The sequence below is a fragment of the Oncorhynchus masou genome, chromosome 28, assembly GCF_036934945.1.
Source record: "Oncorhynchus masou masou isolate Uvic2021 chromosome 28, UVic_Omas_1.1, whole genome shotgun sequence".
In the NCBI taxonomy this organism is placed as follows: Eukaryota; Metazoa; Chordata; class Actinopteri; order Salmoniformes; family Salmonidae; genus Oncorhynchus; species Oncorhynchus masou.
The window spans coordinates 76,882,028-76,899,794 of record NC_088239.1 but is presented as its reverse complement, the minus strand read 5'-3'; the positions used below and the strand labels follow the sequence as shown (position 1 = coordinate 76,899,794).

Sequence of the window (17,767 nt, the reverse complement as noted above, 5' to 3'; positions counted from 1 at the left end):
ATACATTCAATGAACACTCTCCACGTCGTCTCTCACCACCCTCTAATGTGCCCGAAGGGCATAGTAGGACTACTGACTTTGGCGTTGTGGGCCTTGGAATGCCAATCCTAGGTAAATGAAGGACCGTGGACGAGAACAAGCCCTGTATTGTCACGTCAGCCAGACCTCATCTCCTGTTCCTGTGTCAATCTTCCTGAAATGAAGACTGCGGACCCGTGTCTGGCCCTCTCTGGGCCTGAGTGGTGTATCGAACGCTGGCAGAACATCAATACCCATTCGTGCGCGCAGCCGGGTGGACGTTTGCATGCAGTCGATGGTTACTTATTTTTCCACACTGCCAGTGGCGACTGGGTTAATCACTATACATGTGTATATGTTGTTTGGGGTCAACTTTTGGTTCAGTGCCCATAAAGCAGGAAGTCTAGGCTGATTTAAAAAAAAAACAACAACAAAAAACAACATTTTTTAAAAGATCCTGTCTTCAAGCTTCCTCTTTTTCTGGGCCTTATTTCTGCCTTAATAGGTGGGAAGTACCAGGGACGGGATGTTGTAAAGGCCTTTGAATGCGTGGCTTCCTCTCCTGTGCTGTCCCTGGTGAGGGTGGGCTGGGTGGACTGCAGGCTGGGGGCGTCCTGGGCCACTTAGATGGAACAGCATGGGGCGGTGGGCACTGAGAGACCAACCCAGTGAGGCAGCCACCCACTTCACGGCATTGTCTCTGCAGGGATGCTTCCTGTGTTTGACCTTCTCCAGCCAATACAACCACGTGTGTGTGTGTGTGTGGGTGTGGGGGGTGTGTGTGTGTGTGTGTGGTGTGTGGGAACTGGGGAGTCTTCTCTGTCGGCTGAAGAGCAAAATAAGATCTTGTAGATTGTTCATAGAAATTAATGAACATGGGTGAACAACCGTTTAATTCAGAGATAATAGTATTCAGGTGTGTGAACTTGCACATTTACTTTAATAAGGGTCTTTTTCCATTGTGTGCTGACCATAGCCTGTCTGTCTCGTCCTGTTTGCAGGAGCCGTTTGAGGATGGCTTCGCCAACGGGGATGAGCTCACCCCGGCCGAGGAGGCCGCAGCCAAGGAGGCGTCCGAGCCCAAGGGAGCAGTCAAGTTCGGATGGATCAAAGGGGTGCTGGTGAGTAGTCAACCGAATCTCGTCTCTGACATCCTGAGAGTGTTGTCCCCCTGGTTACCTTTTTGTTATGTGACACTATCTGTGTGTGTCTGTCTCTCATTTAGCAGACATTTTCATTCAAAGTGACTTACAGTAATGCTTGCATAAATGTTTTACGCTTGGGTGGTCCCTGGACTTGTACCCACTATCCTGGCGTTGCAAGAGCCATGCTATAGCAACAGAGGACCAATGTGACATTTCTGCCTCTACAATTGGTACCGCATAAGCACTTCTCTTTTTAGTCCTGACATTGTAGGGAATGCAGTGTCCTCAAGTTATTCTTGAACGCAATGTTCAATGGCATAGACCAGGGATAATCTAGAATCAGCCCCGCGACAATGTTTTTGTTGAGCGAATGTTTGCGCGGGGTGGGGGCGGAACATAAATGCTAATAATTTCTAGACTGCAAATTGACCGCAAGAAACCCCCCCCATTCAAAGTACAGAAAATTCCTCCCATAATTAGCCTCTGTAGTATAAAGTTCCCAGGTGGTTACTTAAACTTTATTTGGAATTCAGATCTCAATATGCACTTATTATCATTGGACTATGAGAGTCCTGTGGCTTTGTGTGTGTGTGTCTGTGCTTATTTGTATTAGTTCCTATTGCAGTTAAAGAGGAACCTCAACAAGTGGTAGATTACATGAGTATGTCACCAAACAAACTGAGGTGTGTGTCGATCACACTCTACAGGATTCTAGCAAGAATTGCTTTTGCTGATTTGAATCCTTCCAGGTCTGTCCAGGCCATAGCATGTTTCTGAGACGAATGCACATATGTCAAACCCATTCCAAGGAGGGTCGAGTGTTTTTCACTCCTCCCTTGTACTTGGTTTGATAAATTAAGGTCACTAATTTAGTAAGGAACTCTCCTCACCATGGTTGTCTAGGGCTTAATTGAAAGGAAAAAAACAAAACCCAGCCACCACTAGGCCCTCCATGGAATGAGTTTGACAGCCCTGCTCTAGTGTGAGCATCTGGCATGGTTGTAGCAGTGTTTCCCAAACTTGGTCCTCGGAACCCCAAGGGTGCACACTTCGTTTTTTTTTTTGCCCTTGGTCAGCTGATTTCAAATAATTAAAACTTGATGATTAGTTGATTATTTTAATTAGCTTTGTAGTGTTAGGGGAAGGGAAAAAAACGTGCACTTCTGTGGTCCCCAGGACCTAGTTTGGGGAAACAATGTTGTAGCTACTTGTCACACAGTGCATAGTTTTCAAAATGTACAGTGCTTTTAACTACATCCTCAATTTTCAACTCTACTGATAATTTTGTCACAGACTGAGTTAAGAATCAAACGTGTCTACTCTGGTCTTGGCACCTGTGCTCTAGCCAACAGCTTGCAGATACAGTGCGGCTAGGCTGTTTGGGTGGCTAGTCTACATGATGAGTTTGTTATGGATATGATATTTTTATTTGTCAAGCATCGAGCATCACGTCGCCGGAGTTAGACCCTCGAGCATCACGTCGCCGGAGTTAGACCCTCGAGCATCACGTCGCCGGAGTTAGACCCTCGAGCATCACGTCGCCGGAGTTAGACCCTCGAGCATCACGTCGCCGGAGTTAGACCCTCGAGCATCACGTCGCCGGAGTTAGACCCTCGAGCATCACGTCGCCGGAGTTAGACCCTCGAGCATCACGTCGCCGGAGTTAGACCCTCGATCATCGAGCATCACGTCTCCGGAGTTAGACCCTCGATCATCGAGCATCACGTCTCCCGAGTTAGACCCTCGATCATCGAGCATCACGTCTCCCGAGTTAGACCCTCGAGCATCACGTCTCCGGAGTTAGACCCTCGATCATCGAGCATCACGTCTCCGGAGTTAGACCCTCGATCATCGAGCATCACGTCTCCCGAGTTAGACCCTCGAGCATCACGTCTCCCGAGTTAGACCCTCGAGCATCACGTCTCCCGAGTTAGACCCTCGAGCATCACGTCGCCGGAGTTAGACCCTCGAGCATCGAGCATCACGTCACCGGAGTTAGACCCTCGAGCATCGATCGTGACGTCGCCGGAGTTAGACCCTCGAGCATCACGTCGCCGGAGTTAGACCCTCGAGCATCACGTCGCCGGAGTTAGACCCTCGAGCATCACGTCGACGGAGTTAGACCCTCGCTTATTTATTGGAAAGCAGCATCAGGCTCATCACCATGCACTTTCACCACCCTGTGATGTTCATCATAATGTATTTAATCTGTAGGCTAATGAACTGCATGCTTTCCCGAGCAGTAGTGGGAGGACCACACACCATGTTATTGCATGACTCCAAGTTTACTTCGAAATAACAGTTATTATATCAATATTTGCACATAAGTGACTTTTCCACTGCCATTTCCCACATAATTAATTTTACAGACAAAAAAAGATACCACAATGTCGAACAAACATTGTTCGGCATTTCTAAAAGTACACAACCTGTTTCCATCACTGCTGTCATATTTTTTTTTATTATGTCTTTAGTGTGGATGGAAACATGGTCAATGATTTTTATTTGAAATGGATGAAACTGTGGTAGATATTAATGAATGTTCTTAGAGGTTGACAGTGTTGTTATTATTATTTTTTAACTTACATCAGCCTTGGCCAGTCTTAGTCGGGCAGCCAACATTTATTTTAGCGTGTCATACACTGATATCAACATTTTAATATCATGTATTTCATTGTTGTCCAAAGTTTTCCAATTGATATCAGGACTTTAATCCCTGTTTTGAACCGTTCTTCTGACCTTAAATTGCAAGCTTGGTGCTTGTAGCAATTTTGAATAGACAAGTAGATGCCAAGGCGGAACTGCTACTTTCACTAGGTTTGGGATCTTGCCCTTTAACATTCGGTTCAAATCTTGATTGAATCCTCATCAGTCTTTCAAAAGTTACGCCTATCGATCTGGATTTCGCCTATTGGATAGGGTTAAATGCATAGAAATCATTGACTTGAATGGTACTCCCGTTCTTTTCATTGTATTTCAATGCATTTAATTCTATCCGATAACTTGAAAAGCTGGGCCCAGGTCTTGGACATCTAATCAGTGGATTCCCACCAGGCAATGTTTCAAGACCAGGTTTTCGGAAACCTCTCTGCTGAGTGAAGTGTTGACGTTACTTGTCATGCGTCCTAACTGCCACCCCTTCCTCTGTGCAGGTGCGCTGCATGTTGAACATTTGGGGCGTGATGCTCTTCATCCGCATGTCATGGATCGTGGGACAGGCGGGAATTGGTAAGACACCCTGGAGTTGCGCTTGGGAGTATATGTGAATTACTTTTAATTTTTATTAAAAATAAATAAAAAATGGTTTTATTCACACACGACCTCACCCCAAACCCCCACCTCTCGACCATCCCTCCTCCCCTCACCTTCCCGACCATCCCTCCTCACCTCACCTTCCCTCCTCACCTCACCTTCCCGACCATCCCTCCTCACCTCACCTTCCCGACCATCCCTCCTCACCTCACCTTCCCGACCATCCCTCCTCACCTCACCTTCCCGACCATCCCTCCTCACCTCACCTTCCCGACCATCCCTCCTCCCCTCACCTCTCGACCATCCCTCCTCCCCTCACCTCTCGACCATCCCTCCTCCCCTCACCTCTCGACCATTCACCGTCCAGATGTGAAATGTTGCCACACGGCGACATATGCAGTCAACTGTCACGCACTAGCTTGTTTTTCTAGCGGCGCCGCTACTATTCACAGGTCTTCTCAGAATGTGTGAATGCCAGGAGAGGTAGAGCGAGAGAGGGGAAAGCCTCAACAAGCAGATAATCGGCTGCTCATTATTGCAGTTATTTGCCTCTTAGAAGTTTGTAGAAATGTTAATGCTGATATTTTTATTTGTTTTGTTAATCAACCATGACCTCCATTTTCTTTCACAGTTCTCTCCTGTGTGATCGTTCTCATGGCAACAGTTGTGACCACCATCACCGGCCTTTCGACCTCAGCGATTGCGACCAACGGCTTTGTACGAGGAGGTATGAACACTTGCATGTTTAAAGCGTGTTTCCAAAGAACCCCCAAGGACTCCCAGTTCTTCCAAGCCTAATCTCTACTATAAGACTAGATAGTTGCCATGTTCATCCCTCTATGAAACCATAAAACGCATGAGTAAATCAACATGGAACGCTAATGTATCATGAAATGCAGTGTTTTCTGTAGTATCTGTGTAACGGAAGGCTCGTTCTCTGATGGTGTAATAAATCTGACACTCCAGGTATAGTCATTGGAGTGCAGGCAAGTATAACTCAATCTGGCTTCAGGATGCAGTCAGGGTTTCATCCAGGTATAGTCCGGGTGCCCTGGGGTGAGTTGAGCTGGGCTATGTATCTTACCTCAGCTAAATGTCCACCTGAAAGAGCTGTGCGGTTTAGCCAGCAGCATCCCACCCTGCATCCCACTGCTGGCTTGCTTCTGAAGCTAGGCAGGGTTGGTCCTGGTTGCTCCCTAGATGGGAGACCAGATGCTGCTGGAAGTGGTGTAGGAGGCACTCTTTCCTTTGGTCTAACAAAATATCTCGATTCCCCCGGGCAGGGATTGGGGGCATTTCCCTGTGTAAGGTGCCTTCTTTCGGATGAGACGTTAAACAGGTGTCCTGACTCTGTGGTCACTAAAGATCCCATGGCGCTTATTGTAAGAGTAGGGGTGTTAACCCTGGTGTCCTGGCAAAATTCCCAATCTGTCCCTCATACCATCACGGTCACCTAATCATCCCCAGTTTACAATTGGCTCAATCATCTCCCCTCCTCTCCCCTGTAACTATTCCCCAGGTTGTTGCTGTAAATGAGAATGTGTTCTCAGTCAACTTACCTGGTAAAATAAGGGTAAAATAAATAAAAAATAAAGAGCCGAACAACTACGAATAGTGGCGTGCGAGTGTGCCTCTGCATCATTAGCACATGCTTTAGTCAAGACAACATATAGGTGATTCGGTTAGTTTTGGTCCATTTTCATAGCTGGTAATAGTTGTGAATGGAAGTCCAGAAGTTGTTGTTTTCCTTCAATTTGTTACATCACTTATCGGAGGTATTTTTTTCCTTCTGTGAGGAAGCTGATTTTCTCTCTCTTTAATTATCAGCTCAAATTTCACCCCCTCGGAAGTCAAGGACAACTTCACTGTACATTTTCCTTAACATCCAAAACCATTGGGTTTTAATGAACTCCCTCCTTCCCCGGGCCCTAGATATGCCATCGCCTCCACTCTCTAATCTCTTTACCTTGAGGAAGGTCAGGATATTGCAAACAACAGGAGCCTGACTGAGTGCCTTTGCCAGATTTAATAATGACTTGCCTGATCACTCGCTGATTTCTCTTTCGCTAGAATTCTGATGCAAATCACTTCTCTCGTCCAATCATATCATAGTCCTCCAGTCAAGTTATGCACCTCTACCGGAGTGTGTAAGAGCATGCGTCAAATGTATATAAGTACAGAAACAGTTTTGCTTTTCCAAGCCCACTCCATGTGAATTCCTCACTTTGATGAGAAACCATTAACAGAGGATAAAGAAAACGTGGAGTGGCTTTAATTGGGAGTATGGAACGTTCTGGCCCGGTGTTGCCTAGTGTAATCGGAGATCACCAAGCGTTCATCAGTGGGCTGATTGGGAGGTCATGAGAAGGGCACCACACCGTTATTCTGCCTCTCCCACCCCACCTGGCCGATGTTCATCAGCGTAGACCTAATTAATGTCTGTTGCTAATGGCCACAAGTCTTTCTTTGATCATCTCCGGTGACTCAGTAGCTCTTCAGGTGTCGATGGCTGCAGGTGTGTTGTTGCCTTTAATCTTCAAAGCAAACATTTGATAGCTGTTGTTGGTTCGGTCTTGAACAGAGAGCCCTTAGACATAATAATGTTATGGACATTACATTAATCAAAAAGCTCAAGGGCATGTTGTTAGAAACCAGGACTATAAGACTGTGATTGTTGCTATTACAGTCCAGCCAGTAGATTTAATACTGCAGCTCAATTTATATTCATTCAAGAGAGGGCTCGCCAACAATCTGCTCAGTGCTCAGGTTTGCAATCCTAATTCTACCCTCGTCTCTCATTAATAATTGACTGATGAGTTGCTCAAGGTGGCATTATGCTGATTTACAGTACTGTTTTGTTCCCTTTTCTTGGCATGTTTGGATAAATTGGGCTGAGGGTTCCCACGCTACCCATAAACTTAACATTGAACTCCTCTCTGGAATCAATTCAAATATGCAACCTGCAGAGCAGTGGCCGGCTCACATGACATTTGCTTAGTCTCCTGCGTTTGGATATGGAATTAGGTGTCCTCTACAGGTGTGATTTTTACCAGCTGGACCTGGCTATCGTTTACTTCCCTCATCCACGGAACTAAAAATTTATTCTCTTAGGACCTCAATGAGATGTGCCCTGGTTCATTTGGAGTGGAATGAAATGATGGGGGGGAACACTGGCCGCACATTGCTCCTAGTTTTCGCAGCATGAGGGGAAATTCAATAGTGTGTTTCTAAATCAGTGGTTCTCCCTCAAGTCACTGAGAGCTGGCAGGGTGGTCTGAAATGGATATTAGGATGCTGTCTCTGTGAGGGCAAGGGAAAACCAAAGATTCCATTTTGTTTTGAAAATATCCTAGTGAGGAAACTATATCGTAGTAAAGGATATTGGTGTTTTCAGCAGGGTATTCCTCCTGGAGACCGCGTCTTCGATTCATCCTCATGAGATTTCACGTCTACCTCTGCCCGATTGTCTTTGGCGTCAGGCAGCAAGGGAGGCTCCATATAGTGGCCGTTTTTGTTTAGAACAGCACAGGAACCATCAGCTCCTCCTCTGAATTGATTTCTTTCGAAGTAGGCTAATCCATTACCCTTGGGTGGAATGCTAAAACCTTTTTTCCCCCTTGGTAATATCTGTAACGTGTTCAAACATGAACGTCCCCCCTGCTGCTACTGCACCTGCTTTAGCAGGGTGAAGTTGGTGCACTGTGATGCAGTGAACTGAGTGTCAAGAGTAGATTGAAATCACATGCCTTTCGTAGGGTTTACTGTAATACTCCTAATCACAGCACCGTGTAGGTTTCTAATCCCATCCAAACTAATCTTTCCAAGTATTCCAGTTATTCCCACATCTCCCTCCAAATGGTCTCTCAATATCAAAATGCCCCTTTCAAAAGGGCAAATCAAAATGTGCTCTCTGGGAAATGGTTTTGCAATTTGACTTTGATGCTCGAGTGTACTTGATTTAAGTGGAACGAAGAGAGCCAGCAAAAAAATCAAGCATGATCCCACATGAATTTCTCTACCTGCTCATGCCCTCAGAGATTAGTTGTTTTGGTTCCTGCCACTCGTGTATGTAGGAGCACCTGAAGTGCTCTCCAAAGCTGTCAGCAGAGACATGGCATAAAGAGAGCTCAACGAGGAACACTACTCAGCCTGTCGCACTACGAACTCATCTGGCAGCAAAATTAATTGACACATTTAATCTCCCATCTTGGAGCTACTCTACCATCTCCACTCTCATTTGAGCTGGTATGTTGGTTTAAGCGTGTCATCGAGAGGAGTGTGCTGCACTGCAGCGAAGGTTTGACTGATGTAGGAAAATGCAATAGGCTAGCCTACATATGACAGTTATTTGATTAAAACGATTTGTGTTTAACCTTTTTTATGAGAGATAATTAAATGAAACCCAGTTTTAAATGCTATGTCCATCTGGCCAACTGTCTGTCCGTCTGTCTGTTTGTCAGGAGGGGCGTACTATTTGATATCAAGAAGTTTGGGCCCAGAGTTTGGCGGCTCCATCGGTTTGATCTTCGCCTTTGCCAACGCTGTGGCCGTCGCCATGTACGTGGTGGGCTTTGCCGAAACCGTTGTGGAGCTCCTTGCGGTAAGTCGCTGAATCTTTCCCCATGTCATCATCGACAGTTATGTTTCTTTCACTCTTTCAATACTTTCTTTTAGGCGTTTTTTAATTGCTTTTTCTGGGGACATCTTTGGTTTTTACTCAGAAGGTTTTGCTGATTCATTTAGTCCATGTTGACCGAGTCTACCGTTTGGAACATTGTTTCAACATCTGCAATAAGCCTAATCTAATTGGCCTTTGGTTCTCATGATGTTGTTCAATGTTTTATTCTTGGGTTGTTTGCATGGAGGGCACGCTATTTTTAAGGGATGGCTCATGCAAAATTCGTAATAATGAGTCTTCTCCTTCCGAGGTCTTTCAAGTATTTTAACCAAGGATTGGCGCGGTACAATCATGGCCTATTGGTCACTCCTTAGTCACAGATGAGGGTAGTTGTTTTGCGCTTTGCTGATTGAAGCATGCCATTGGCATTCGAGTTGAATGTTCATCAGACTTCAATTTGTTTTGTGTTTTAGTAGTGCTCTATAGTAAAATGAGGTCCGATGTTTTGGGCCTTTCTAAAAGTGGTTGCTAAATGTACAGTACCAGTCAAAAGTTTGGACACACCTACTTATTCAAGGGTTTTTCTTTATTTTTACTATTTTCTACATTGTGGAATAATAGTGAAGACATCAAAAACTATGAAGTAACACATGGAATCATGTAGTAACCAAAAAAGTGTAAAACAAATCAAAATATATTTGAGATTCTTCAAAGTAGCCACCCTTTGCTTTAAATTGTAAAGCTGTTGAAAATAACTTTAGCAAAATATTTGCAATGCTTTTTCAAATGGCCATTATCACAAATTATCTGAACAGCGGAAAGTCAGGGATGAATTTGAGAGGATTTCTCCTACCTCTTGGCCTGACAGTGAAGTTGATATTCTCCTGTAATTTTTCACAGAGCGTGGATTGCATCATGACTGATGAAATCAATGACATCCGAATCGTCGGAACCATCACAGTCATCCTTCTCCTGGGTATCTCCGTGGCAGGAATGGAATGGGAGGCCAAGGTAAGATAACATACAACTATGTTTGATTGAATAGAGCTCTCAAACTACGACTATCTAGAACTTAGATATTGAACTACACCTTGTCTCTGATGTTGAGCCTCAAGTTCCAGACTGAGTGAATGCAGACATTGATGTGCGCTGTGTAGTTGGCTAGATTTAATGCATGTGACTAGTGCTAGTTGGAATTGGGAGGTGAAAGTCAAGTTAACCTGTTCATTCTGTCCACAGGCTCAGATTTTCCTGCTGGTTGTTCTGATCACGGCCATCTTTAACTACTTTATTGGCTCCTTCATCCCCCTCCAGTCCAAGGAGTCGCAGGGCTTCTTCGGCTACGACAGTACGACGCCTTTGGTTCTCTCTTTACACAACACAAACTGACATGACTGTCAAACAAAATAGAAGACTGTCAAAGACAATTAGATTGACACGCTAGCGGCGGTTGGATTGTGGATCTATAATGATTCTGAAGTCATGAGCACTGGCTAAAATTGTGCCAGAGATGTTTTTGCTGAAATCACAAAATCAATCCAATTCGATTATTTGAAATTGACTTTGCGGCCTGATTCCCAGCTCTGAGATCGAGTCTGACTGTCCTAACATACACACTGCTTGCTTTGTCAGCGTTCTCAGTTTTGCTTAACCCCCTCCCCTCTCTCTCACCCCCCCTTCTCGCTCTAAGGTGGGATTATGATGGAGAACATGGGTCCGGACTTCCGGGGCACAGAATCATTTTTCTCAGTCTTTGCCATATTCTTCCCTGCAGCCACTGGCATTCTGGCCGGTGCCAACATCTCAGGAGACCTTTCTGTAAGACCCCCACATCATTTAAAAAGACGTCACAAACAAGCAAAAGACTAACCTCAATTCATATACAGTCAATGGAACTCCTATATTGTCTTGATTTAAACGGTGTGTGTGTGTGTGTGTGTGTGTGTGTGAGACTTGATATGAAATCTATGTTGGAGACTAAGCATTTATTTCTATTCACAGGACCCACAACTGGCCATCCCAAGAGGAACACTCTTGGCCATTCTTATCACCGGTATTGTCTACCTGGGTGTTGCAATTTCTACTGGTATGTGGTATTCGCCCCTAACAAGACCAATAAAAATAAATATAACAGAGACAAAGTTTGACATTTAGTATTTTTCATTAAAGGCTCATGCATCGTGAGAGACGCAACAGGAAACGCCAACGACACTCGCAGTACCCAGATCATGGCTAACTGCACCGACGCCGCCTGCAAGTTTGGCTACGACTTCTCCTCCTGCAAGAGTGACGACGGCCTGTACAACTGCAGATATGGACTCCAGAACGACTTCCAGGTATGTCTGATTGTGTGCCGTTTCCCCACCTAGAACGCTAGCCATTTTGTAGCAATATCACAGTTGAGTAGTGTTTGGTTCTCATTCTCAGAGTAAAAAACTCTAAGGACACTATGGAAGCCTAACCAAGTTTAATTCTTCCCAGAGGGCCAATACAGCTGCATTCAGACAAAACATGTTTCCACCACAAGTATATAAACTCCAATTTAGGCACTCCTCCTTCTCTCCAATCCTTACATCTAACCTTTCACATGCTTTTTCTTCAGGTCATGAGCATCGTGTCTGGTTTCGGACCCATCATCACCGCCGGGATCTTCTCCGCCACTCTGTCCTCTGCTCTGGCGTCTCTGGTCAGCGCCCCCAAAGTATTCCAGGTGAGTCCCCAGATACCACTTCCCTCCTCTGTCCCTGCTAGTCAGTTTATGCTTATACTATCCATACTGTATGAAATACTAACATTGTCATGTTAGTTACTGTCCCATAGACGCAGATAAAAGGCAAGATTGTGATCTCGTATCCCAATGTTCCTTCGTCATCAAGGGTCCTATCCGCTGATTAGTATAGCAGTGTCCAATTCCAATGATTTTCTTCCTTCTCCAGGCTTTATGCAAAGACAACATCTACCCTGGCCTGGAGATGTTTGCCAAGGGCTACGGCAAAAACAATGAGCCCCTCCGCGGCTACATTCTCACGTTTTGCATCGCTCTAGCCTTCATCCTTATTGGTACGTAATACGCTATCCAGGTTTCTGCATCGAATGACAACACTGTTATTCACAATACGAAATTCTGTAGTGTGTCAGGAATGTGTCTGTAGTGTGACATTCAGTAGTCTAGTTCTGTCCTGTTCGGGACAGCTAATTACCTAAAGAGCACTATTGAATGTCTATGGACAGTTGCCAATGAACATATGCAAAGTGTTAATCTAAACAGCCATGTTTTTGTTTCATTTTAGCCCAGTTGAATATTATCGCTCCCATCATCTCCAACTTCTTCCTGGCCTCCTATGCTCTCATCAACTTCTCTGTGTTCCACGCCTCTCTGGCCAACTCGCCAGGTAAGGCCTCTCTGGCCCACTCGCCAGGTAAGGCCTCTCTGGCCCACTCGCCAGGTAAGGCCTCTCTGGCCCACTCGCCAGGTAAGGCCTCTCTGGCCCACTCGCCAGGTAAGGCCTCATTTCCTGAGGAAAAGTTATATATGCAGGAAGACCGGAAGTTTAATACGACAAAAAAACTGCCACAAAGGTCCTGACTATAGCCACAAATACAAATATGGTACTCTGCTGAAGAAACCTCCTAGATTTGCTAGTTAAAGGGGCAATCTGCAGTTGTTAAATCCTTTTTTTCAAATTTTTGGACATTTTTTTTTTTTTTTTTACCGAAACTGGTGAGAAGAGCGCTTTAAACGTTTCAACTGCTGATTTCCTCTTTAAGAGTAAAGTCATGAGTCTTAACTTAAGTCATTGGTCACAAGTCCTTCTGGCTTAAATACTTGATTTAATAGGAAATGATAGGACTTCCACACTAATTATTTCCAGTACAAGGCATACAATAGTCTTCCCTTTAAACCACTTCAATGCAGTTATGCAATGGTGGCTCACAAGTTGTCGTTCCATTTACTGTAGAGGCTGGCCACATGGCGAAGACCTCATACCCAGTGGAGTGTTTTTTGTTGTTGTTGTTATGTTCACTTTTTAATGGCACATCCAGGAATACCTTTTAAACAGATGTCAACTATAGAATTACAAATAACATTTGTTTCCGCTTACACAGCACTCCATGAACGGTCTTCCTAGGAGCTAGGCACAGCCATTCTATGACGGCCTGTATAGGAACTGACCAATCATCTTGAAGGCAGACTCTTGACATTGTGGAGGGAGATGGGGCAGTCCTAACTCTGATTCTCAGTGAATAGGACTTGTTTAATATGCATGGCACCAGTGGTATGTGTTGCATAGAGTCTTATCAATCTGCCATTCCCAAATAACTCAGTCATGTCATTACTTAAGCTATCTGAACATTTTCATATCCGGCGAGTTGTTTTATTAAATAACGGCTACTGTAATCTCTATCTTAGGAAAGTAGTTTGGAATAAATGGGAATGTCTCAATTACTCATAATACACACGCAATATTATGCAATTGATACAGTACTTGGCTGAAAACAATACTGCTGAAAAGCAGCTTGCTGCTCTTTATTATTCAATGTAACACATTCTCTATTTTGGATTTGACCCTTGTCTGACTGGAGGTTTGACAGACACAAATCGGAGGATGGGGTTTAGTACTGAAGCTAGCTTGGGCAGAATGGGACAGTGTCATTAATTAGGATGGGGTTTAGTACTGAAGCTAGCTTGGGCAGAATGGGACAGTGTCATTATTTAGGATGGGGTTTAGTACTGAAGCTAGCTTGGGCAGAATGGGACAGTGTCATTAATTAGGATGGGGTTTAGTACTGAAGCTAGCTTGGGCAGAATGGGACAGTGTCATTATTTAGGATGGGGTTTAGTACTGAAGCTAGCTTGGGCAGAATGGGACAGTGTCATTAATTAGGATGGGGTTTAGTACTGAAGCTAGCTTGGGCAGAATGGGACAGTGTCATTAATTAGGATGGGGTTTAGTACTGAAGCTAGCTTGGGCAGAATGGGACAGTGTCATTATTTAGGATGGGGTTTAGTACTGAAGCTAGCTTGGGCAGAATGGGACAGTGTCATTAATTAGGATGGGGTTTAGTACTGAAGCTAGCTTGGGCAGAATGGGACAGTGTCATTATTTAGGATGGGGTTTAGTACTGAAGCTAGCTTGGGCAGAATGGGACAGTGTCATTAATTAGGATGGGGTTTAGTACTGAAGCTAGCTTGGGCAGAATGGGACAGTGTCATTATTTAGGATGGGGTTTAGTACTGAAGCTAGCTTGGGCAGAATGGGACAGTGTCATTATTTAGGATGGGGTTTAGTACTGAAGCTAGCTTGGGCAGAATGGGACAGTGTCATTATTTAGGATGGGGTTTAGTACTGAAGCTAGCTTGGGCAGAATGGGACAGTGTCATTAATTAGGATGGGGTTTAGTACTGAAGCTAGCTTGGGCAGAATGGGACAGTGTCATTATTTAGGATGGGGTTTAGTACTGAAGCTAGCTTGGGCAGAATGGGACAGTGTCATTAATTAGGATGGGGTTTAGTACTGAAGCTAGCTTGGGCAGAATGGGACAGTGTCATTATTTAGGATGGGGTTTAGTACTGAAGCTAGCTTGGGCAGAATGGGACAGTGTCATTAATTAGCACTCGGTTGATCAAAGATGGACGCTGTCCACTCCGTTTCAACTGTCAGTCTAACTGGTGTCAAGAAATCAAGATCTCTGCTTAGATTGACTGTTATTCTTTTTTTTAAATGCCTAGTCGAAATCATAGAAGATGGAAGAAACAGATTAACCATTTTCAATGTGATATTTTTATCCTGTTGTATCGTTCAGCAGTCGTTGTATAAAGTGACGTTTGTTTTTCCCTTAATACCAAAAAACCCTAGGAGAACAGAAGGTAGAGTTGATATCTAATTCTGACATTGTCCGCACAGACCATTCAATTACACAGACTTAAAGGGTACATGACTCACCAAAGGCAAGGCAATAGACACTTGGCTTCTCACCTCTGGAAACTCTCAAACTGGCAATGTCTAACGCCTTCTTTTCTGGCTCTAGCCCATTGTCTCTCTCCCATGACTGTGTGTAAAAACAGTAATGTGGCAAAGAATGACGTCACAAACAATGTACCCTTTAGGTCCTGTTTTTTTGTAGTTCTTGTCATTGTGTAACCGTTCACACAGTCAAACTGTGCCCCATTGTTCCAGTTTACTAAACTCCCACTGGTCTAGTGTCTTTAGTACCCAATAAATGGGTATCCAGTAGCCGTGGATGTAACATTCTCTTACAATGTTCTAACTGGTTGCTAACTCTGATTTTTAACTCCATTTTTAATCCAAGTGCATATCCATGCTCTTATTCATTCAGTGACATTACCATATTAAGCCGCCTCCCATATATTTTTTTAATGATTCAGTAATTTCACTAAAACCATGTATGTGAAGACATAATGCAAGTCGTAAATTAACAAGAGCTTTCAGCTATGGTAAGCGGCTCGCCATAGAGTCACTGGTTCTTCATAGACATGAGGGGCAGATTTGATCTAATCTTTTGGATTCTACCTTTGTTCAAGTTCACATTTTCTTCCTTAAATTTGGTTATATAACCCATTCCAGCCCCTCTGTCTTTTACAAGAAGGACAAATGTCATATGCTGGCCCCCCCAAGTGCATGTTATGAGGGTCCTTCTAAGGGAGTCCACCTAACGTTTTGCTGAACCATAGGATGGCGCCCCAGCTTCAAGTACTACAACATGTGGGTGTCCCTGGCCGGAGCCGTGCTGTGCTGCGTGGTCATGTTCGTCATCAACTGGTGGGCAGCCTTGATGACCAACGTCATTGTCATGGGCCTCTACATCTACGTGAGCTACAAGAAGCCCGGTGAGTGACTCGTCAACAGGCCAAGTTGGCCATCTTGGATTGCCTCAACATCGACTAGTGTTATTTTGCCAAGATAGGTGCTCATTGTGAAACTTGATGTGGATTATCGTTGTCGTGGATTATCGGTTATTTTACTTTACAAATTATAGCAGAATCTTTTCATGAATTAGCCTACAAAAAAACATTTCCCGCAACATGTAAATTACGCTTTCACCACTTAACGTAAATAATTGCCTAGTTCTTTTGATTCCACTGAAACGTCAGCCACATTAGCACAGTGCACTGGAAGTCCGCCCCTTGATGCCCAAAGATGCTTTGAACACAGAATGTGAATCAGGTCCCAGTATTGATATTTCAAGTTATTTTATTGCTGATGCACACATGTATTTTGGTGAAGTGGTAAGCATTTGCATCACAATGAGGTGTTTGTTATGCACCCTCTGCTGCAGTGCAGCCCAGGCCAACACGGTTTAAATGTATTTATAGCAAAACGCAGGGTTGTGGAAACTGTCTGAATTCAACTGAAGTGAACTGGCTTTTCACAATATGATATTGCATTAAGAGTGGCTTGTGGCTCCATTTGCAGGTCAGAAAATATTTTCACAAACATTTTCATAGGAAACTTTGTCTGTTAATTAGCATATGAATTTCTGAACAACTTTTTGTTCCTTCTATGACGTTATCTAGTACATGAAGAGACTTTCCCTCCGGTGTTTCTATGGTGATTTGCCAAAGGGCTGGCTCGTTCTGTTAAGCTACCCGCCCACGCAAGGCAGTGTGACATTAAATGGGGGCCTTTTTGAAATGTCTAGAGCTGGGAGGGTGCAGCAGGTGGGGGACCAGCTACATGCTGTTACATGCCCTCCCCTGTGTTGGTGCTCAGCCTCTCTGGCCTGGCTGTGGAGGTCCCCACAGGGGTCAGATGGCTATCTGGGTCCCCATATGGGACCTCTGGGTAAACACACCTGACCTGCGCTAGAAACCCCAACAGAGCATCAGACACCAATATAGACATCTACAGAGAGGCTTTGTATGAACCCACAAATACACACATGGCTTCACACACTCAATTTGACACGCATCTCTAATACACAAATGCTCTCCATCACAGATTTACACACACACACACACACACACACACACACACACACACACACACACACACACACACACGGTGAGTCACAGCTCTACACACACGTACACAGCATCCCTACTGAGTCCCACACTGCATGGAAGTTGCTCCAGTGGCCTGACTGTCTTAATGGCCACCCATACAGGGTCCTGACTCCAGAATGTGACTGTTTGTCTTCCAGATGTGAACTGGGGCTCTTCCACTCAGGCTCTGACATACCACCAGGCCCTGACCCACAGTCTGCATCTCAGCAGTGTTGAGGACCACATCAAGAACTTCAGGTACTGTACAGAACCCACTCCCATATACACACACTTTCACTTCTTAGACCAACGGAAAAGTATGTCTTGTCTTCAAAATGCGCTCGCCCGTATTTATCTAACCTTTATTTAACTAGACAAGTCAGTTAAGAACAAATTCTTATTTACAATGATGGCCTAACCTGGCCAAACCAGGCGGACACTGGGCCAATTGTGCGCCGCCATATGGGACTCCCAATCACGGCTTGATGTGATACAGCCTGGATTCGAACAAGGGACTGCAGTGACAACTGTTGCACTGAGATGCAGTGCCTTAGACCGTTGCTTCACTCGTGAGCCCAAAAGGCTAGGTTCTTTAGTCACTAAACCACCTAATTTTCACCACCAGCGTCCGTCCCGGTGTTTAAATTTCATTATGTTACTTGTTAAATATTTACTGGGTAAAATGTATTGTATTCAGGAAATCTCTATCATTCACATTGTCATAAAGGC

General features: G+C 44.5%; 1 protein-coding gene across 2 annotated transcripts in view; it reads left to right on the top strand.

The window, feature by feature from the left end:
* slc12a2 (solute carrier family 12 member 2) overlaps positions 1 to 17,767 on the top strand; it is a 75,076-nt gene that overhangs the window by 33,601 nt on the left and 23,708 nt on the right. For both annotated transcript variants that reach the window (XM_064943419.1, XM_064943418.1), the window contains exons 2-15: positions 1,020 to 1,139; positions 4,316 to 4,391; positions 5,047 to 5,142; positions 8,876 to 9,015; positions 9,934 to 10,044; positions 10,273 to 10,381; positions 10,724 to 10,851; positions 11,035 to 11,119; positions 11,203 to 11,369; positions 11,636 to 11,743; positions 11,970 to 12,093; positions 12,324 to 12,425; positions 15,728 to 15,883; positions 17,197 to 17,296. In XM_064943419.1, coding sequence (XP_064799491.1) covers positions 1,020 to 1,139; positions 4,316 to 4,391; positions 5,047 to 5,142; positions 8,876 to 9,015; positions 9,934 to 10,044; positions 10,273 to 10,381; positions 10,724 to 10,851; positions 11,035 to 11,119; positions 11,203 to 11,369; positions 11,636 to 11,743; positions 11,970 to 12,093; positions 12,324 to 12,425; positions 15,728 to 15,883; positions 17,197 to 17,296 — 1,622 coding nt within the window. The remainder of the gene's footprint in view (positions 1 to 1,019; positions 1,140 to 4,315; positions 4,392 to 5,046; positions 5,143 to 8,875; positions 9,016 to 9,933; positions 10,045 to 10,272; positions 10,382 to 10,723; positions 10,852 to 11,034; positions 11,120 to 11,202; positions 11,370 to 11,635; positions 11,744 to 11,969; positions 12,094 to 12,323; positions 12,426 to 15,727; positions 15,884 to 17,196; positions 17,297 to 17,767) is intronic.